Here is a 5,926-nt window from a genome sequence, read left to right as displayed (position 1 = left end):
TTGAACTAAACGGAAGAAACCTAATATATTGCGTTCTGTTACGTTACTATATCTCGTATTAACGAAAACTACTTTTAAAACTACTTTTTTATCAAGAATTTAAAAAGAAATACTAAGGTATGAAATGTTAATTAGAGAACTACGATATATCCGGAGATCGCTAATTTTTATAAAATTATTTTCTAAAATCAGCGAACTCAAGTACTTATATTTATTGTTATAACCTCAGTGATAGACTCGAGAATCTCGACTGAATTGATTTTTATGCTTTTTACATTGCTAGAGAATCTATTGCTAAATCGTTATTATAAAAAAATTAAATAACGGTTCATAACTTGTAACGGCGTTACTTTCCTATCCCTGATTATTATAAATTATAATATGTGTTACAATATAGAGACATATTACTCAATCTCTCGTCTTATCTTTGTTTGATTATGCTAATTTTATGCATGTCTCTTGTTTAAAAAGTCTGAAATTTGATAAGAAATGATAGAATATCCCCATAAAAGTTTGATAGAAATCCTATATGATTTTATCTGAACCTATAGATTTCTATCATTTCTCCTTGGACTTTTTAAGTAGGGTAGTCAACGTCTCCTTCATAGGATTCAGCTAATCCAAAATAATCCATAATTATATATAATTATATATATAAATATATATATGTATAATTATATATAATATAATTGTATATAATTATATATAAAAAAGTTTCCAGGGTGGTTATAGAGAACTGTGCAACAATTAAAAAAATTGTGGGCAAATTTAAAGCAAAGCCAAAGGGATGCCTTAACTAAGGAAAAGCAAGCGCGTTTAGCAACTGGTGGGGGACCACCAGAACCAGAAGCAAGTGTTGATCCTGACATCCTCAATATTGCACCACATCTAATGGAAACTGCTCCAGTATTATTCACGTCAAATATGTCCGAAAAAGAAATTGAAGGTAAGTCTAAAATTAATTGTCTATCTTAATTACAATATCTGTTGATATTATTTCTAATCTCGATTATATCTATTGATTTATATCTCTATTGAATTTTTTGTAATATCAATGTATTTTAGTTGTATTTTATTAACATTTATCTACGTATTTCAGATAAACGCGAACTTGCAATCAATATGTTATCTAATAATGAAAACATAGTTATATTAGATAACAATTTGATAAATGATGACAATAATGCAAAAATGATTGATTCACAAGGTATTTATTTCATATGTTTAAAGCTATTGTATTGTAATACTTCTTTATCCCATAACATATTATACTAATTATTAAATAAATATTAAAACTAAATATTAAAATATTATATTAAACTAATTTTCATTAAAATTAACTATATCATCTCTCTGAACAATATAAATTTATTGAATTTTTTCTTATATCTGTTTCATTAATTTTTTTTTATGCATTTTAGACCACGAGTTTGATATATATTTCAATAAAAATAAAATAGACGAAACAAACAAAGAACATTTGAATGATAATGATGTAACAATTGTTGAATTACAAGGTATATATTACATCAATTATATTAAAACGTTTATATATCTTATTATTTATTTTATTAATTTATATATCTTAATATTCCTTTATGGTATGTACAAAATATAATAGCAAAATTATTTTTTTTGTTTCATAGATACACTTTTAAAGAAATGTAACAAAGAAATCTCAAACATTGCAAATGTACAACGTAAAAAGAGAAAACTCCAAAAATTGTTGAATACAGAAGATAATTTACAAGCACAACGTATTCAACAAATTATAAATCAAGAGCAAGACTTAGCGACTGTTAAAATAAGACATGAAGAAAATATGAATAAAATGAGAGAAGATCATTTGAAACGCTTAAATGAAATGGAAATACTACATAAAACAGAAATGAATAAGTTGGAAATGGAAATTAACAAAACAAAATTAAAGATTTCACAAAATCAATATTTGAACAAAGAAAATATTAATTTACAATCGTAAAATTTTGTCTAGAATGGAAACGTGAAAAATGAAAATTTTCTCCATTAATTTCAGTGATAACAATTTTCACTTTTCACATTTCCGCCTTAAGAAAAGTGTTACTTTGATCCGGTATGCTTATGATAGTTTTCTTTGAGGATGTTAGAATTAATATGTACTTACTTTTTCTTTTTAATGTTTTAAAATTTTAAATATGTTTTTGTTTTAAACAGAGTGCTGTCCAACATTTGTACTTTTAGGTTTGAAATTTAAATGTGTCAATGTTCTTGTCTATTGCCATTCCTATTCCTCACTTCATTGCTGTTTTATTGTAGCGCGCGACGCTCAGTCTTAGGATTAATCGTTAAAAGTTTTTGAATGTATAATTCACTATTGTTAAAAAGTATCACATTCTATTATTATTAATGATTTATGTTTCTAATATTAAGTGAATGTTTTTAATATTATACATTCTATTATTATTAATAATTTATGTTTCTAATATTAAGTGAATGTTTTTAATATTATACATTATATATATATATTATATATATATGTTATACATTATATTATACATATGTGCGAATGTTATTATATACATACGTCCTTTAATCATCTAAAAAGCCGTTCAATTAAAGTGTTTCTTATGATAAAACCATCCCCAGGTTGCCAATGAGGTTGAGGAACTGGGACTTCGTCATTCACATTTTCTGCTCCTTCGTCATCTTCTTCTTCTAACTTATCGTTAAAAATCAACGATAGATTATGTAAGACAGCACATGCCACAATAATTGTTGTGGATGTCAATAATTTTGTGCTCAATCCTTTTGATAAGCACGGAAATCTACGTTTCAAAATGCCAAAAGTTCTCTTTACAATTCCTCTTGTCCTATCAAGGATTATGTTGTAACTGCAAAAAAAACTTGTTGTTAAAGAAAAACAATGCAAAAATCATTCTTTCATTATTTTCTGTTTTCTGATTATTACTATCCTTTTTCTTATACCAAACATAAATTTCCCAAAAAAAAGGAAATAATATAAACATATATGGACATATTTCGTATATAATTATAATTATAATTATAATTATATAATTATAATTCTGTACATATGAGAAACACAACCAATAAGAAATAGCCTTTAACGAGCTGGATTTTAGTTGCTATTGTAATTCCTAATTATAATTTACTTCGTAATGTTTGATCATTGAACAAGTCTTTATTATTGTTATAAAATTAGACAAACCTTGTTTCATCATCAGTAACAGGATTATTAATTGGCGTGAGCAAAAATGGTAATGAGGGATATCCAGCATCACCGACGAGCATTCCGTTTAATTGCCGTTCTGTGTATCGTATGTATATGCGTGAGTTCTGAAATATTCGGCTGTCATGCTCACTCCCAGGCCATTCTGGAACAATGTCTAATATTTCGGTGCGCGGTCCAACAACAACCTATAAAAATAAATAAACAATGAGCATACTCTTTCACGGATATTTGCTTCAAAGTAAATTGCTTCGCGGGTTACTTTCGTGTCTTTTATGAACATTGCAGTTCACTTCATCTCTGCAAAAGATAGCCTAATAATCTAAGTATCAGACTGCTTCTCGCTCCAATCAAATGAACTACAATGTTTATGGAACCTTGGACAATGTTTATGGACATTTAATGATGTCTCAAGACTCGTAGATAACTTGCAAAGCAACTCACTCCTTTAAATTACAATAAGAGAAAATTTCAATAAAAGTCTTTATATTTAAAAAATAATTTAAAATATTTAAATGTTAATGTTCAAATATATATAGTTATTTATACTGCTTAATTTATAATATTATACCTGAATATTTAGAGAAAAGTATCCTTTTCGATTGCGATATACTTCATTAATATGTTGAAACCTCGTATGAGTTAAGCGAATATGTGAACAGTCTATCGCTCCATCAATCGAAGGAAGACCAATCCCCCCAGGACCACGTCCAAGTTCTTTGAACAAACGTCTGTTTTCAGAGCGTACTTGATCAGATGTTGGCATTTTTATATATGTTTTCATGTTACTTGCTATTAAACAAGAAACTCGAAATATAATTCGTGATATTGTAGACTGTGAAATTTGTATTACATCACCCACGAGCTGCAAAAATAAATTATATACTAATTTAATTATATTCATATTATTTAAAAAACAATAAACAAAATAATAAAAATATTAGGCCAAATTAACAAGTTTATTGCTAATAACAACTCCATATTAATGCAGTTGTTATTAACAATAAACATTTAGGCTCTATAGGAATAAAATAAATATGAGTGAAGGGCAAAGAGCTAATATTGGTTCTTTGCCCTTCACTCATATTTATTTTAATAAACATTTAGATTCATTAAAGTTATATCGCTCGTTAATTTGACCTAATATTCTTATTTTGTTTATTTGACAAAAACAAGCTTGTTTTTGTTAAAAAATAATTTAAAAATACATTTATGGAAATAATTAAAATTAACATTTATCGAAAAAGATACATACACACACATATATTTATATTTACGCATATATCTACTTGTTTCAATAAATGTATCTTCAAATTACTCATTTTTTAAATAAGAGTAATATATATACTAACCTGAAAGCTTGCTGTTGCGTAAAATCTTAAACATATCAATAATTGTAAAACCGGAGAGATTGGCAAACCGCGATTGTTAATTTTTACTAATCCTTCCTCTATTAATGGTAAAATACCAAGCATTACGGAATCTTTTGAAAATCGAAATCTTTTCTTAAATTCTCGTTCATTAAAAAATTCGAATGGATTTTGTTTATCACGAAGATACCGTTTTGGTGCACGAAGTACCATTTCTTCATCTTCTTCTTCTTCATTAAAAAAATTAATATCTTGGATTTCTAAATTTGTCAAATCCATTATTAAATACAAATGTATTCCTTTTTTTACACAATTTGTTATCAGAAGAAATCAGAAAATAATTTTTTCACTGCTTTCGCAATTTTAGTAGCTGCTACCAAGATGATCGAGAATTTGAACGAACTCGATGCATCCTTCTTTTTGGCCTGTACCAAACGTGACAGCCATCCTTAGGTATTTCTTGATGAAGGGAGCAAATTTCTCGCTGTCGGCCTTATAATCGAGACGATGTATTTCTTGATAGCTCCTGCATGGATAGAATTGTAATATAGCTTCATGCGTTCCAATTTCCAATTTTTGTTGCTCTGGGCTATATATGGAATGACGGAAAATGGAAAATTGTTCTAATCTCAAACCGCAAGTTTTGGAAATCGAAAAATTAATTTTTATTATTTTGCAAAAATCTAATTTCTGAACTAGAAAGAATCCATAAAAAAGTGAAATTTGTATGTATTTTTTGTTATGTTAGGCGATAATAAAGAAATTTTCTAAATTGAAAATTAATTTGAGGTTAGAATGGTTTTCTGTTTTTTCTACAAGTCCGAGGGAAGCACAGCCATTGAAAAATCGGAAATTGGAAGTATCATAAAGATTTAGGCTGTGGTCCGAATCATGCTGCCAACGCTCATGAGCATTGTTTGTCTTCGTTTAACATTTGACAAACAAGGATGAAATGATTTTTAAGCGTTGTGAGCGTGTATCGGACCGCGGCCTTAGTTTTCCGAAATTCCAAAACCGTCACAGCACCTTACCTTTACGATTCTTCAGTTCCTTGATGACACTTTACTGTTTTATTCATAGGCTTACAACTTTGCTTAAGTCTACTTTGACCACGCTTGACGAAGATCGTCTTGTTTAACTGTACATACGTCATATAAGATGTCTTATAACGACTATGAATTCATGACTTATAAGATAGTCTCAAGTCTGTTCTTATTTCGTAGAAGATCGGTTTATAAATCATGTCAAGACAACTCAAGACATTTCTAAACAAGATTGTCTTGGACAAGTCTCGTATTCAGATTTTACTCAAGCATTTACTTGTTTTATG

General features: G+C 28.0%; 2 protein-coding genes across 2 annotated transcripts; one reads left to right on the top strand and one right to left on the bottom strand.

Moving 5' to 3' along the window:
* LOC108764778 (DNA repair protein RAD50-like) lies at positions 1-1,930 on the top strand (the record flags this gene model as incomplete). The annotated part of the gene is made up of 5 exons (XM_018513155.1): positions 1-117; positions 722-946; positions 1,100-1,207; positions 1,422-1,517; positions 1,647-1,930. Coding segments are annotated over exons 2-5 (543 nt in total), but the record flags the coding sequence as incomplete, so codon positions are not given.
* A 615-nt stretch (positions 1,931-2,545) lies between these two features.
* Positions 2,546-4,875, bottom strand: LOC108764777 (putative nuclease HARBI1). The gene is made up of 4 exons (XM_018513154.1): positions 4,579-4,875; positions 3,798-4,091; positions 3,206-3,414; positions 2,546-2,870 (listed from the first exon to the last, which is right to left on the bottom strand). Exons 1-4 carry the CDS (start codon positions 4,873-4,875, stop codon positions 2,573-2,575), a joined length of 1,098 nt encoding a protein of 365 aa, XP_018368656.1. The 3' UTR covers positions 2,546-2,572.
* Positions 4,876-5,926: the final 1,051 nt, after the last annotated feature.

The sequence above is a fragment of the Trachymyrmex cornetzi genome, unplaced genomic scaffold, assembly GCF_001594075.2.
Source record: "Trachymyrmex cornetzi isolate Tcor2-1 unplaced genomic scaffold, Tcor1.1 scaffold452, whole genome shotgun sequence".
In the NCBI taxonomy this organism is placed as follows: Eukaryota; Metazoa; Arthropoda; class Insecta; order Hymenoptera; family Formicidae; genus Trachymyrmex; species Trachymyrmex cornetzi.
Note: the sequence above shows the minus strand (reverse complement) of the source record. Positions and strands in the feature narration are given on the sequence as shown.

What these genes read in the sequence shown, in the direction of transcription:
- LOC108764777 (XM_018513154.1), bottom strand. Translation starts at nt 4,875, where the DNA reads ATGGATTTGACAAATTTAGAAATCCAAGATATTAATTTTTTTAATGAA. An exon ending in ACGCAACAGCAAGCTTTCAG is followed by an intron (nt 4,092 to 4,578) that starts GTTAGTATATAT and finishes TTATTTTTGCAG; the next exon opens with CTCGTGGGTGATGTAATACA. An exon ending in ACTTTTCTCTAAATATTCAG is followed by an intron (nt 3,415 to 3,797) that starts GTATAATATTAT and finishes TTATTTTTATAG; the next exon opens with GTTGTTGTTGGACCGCGCAC.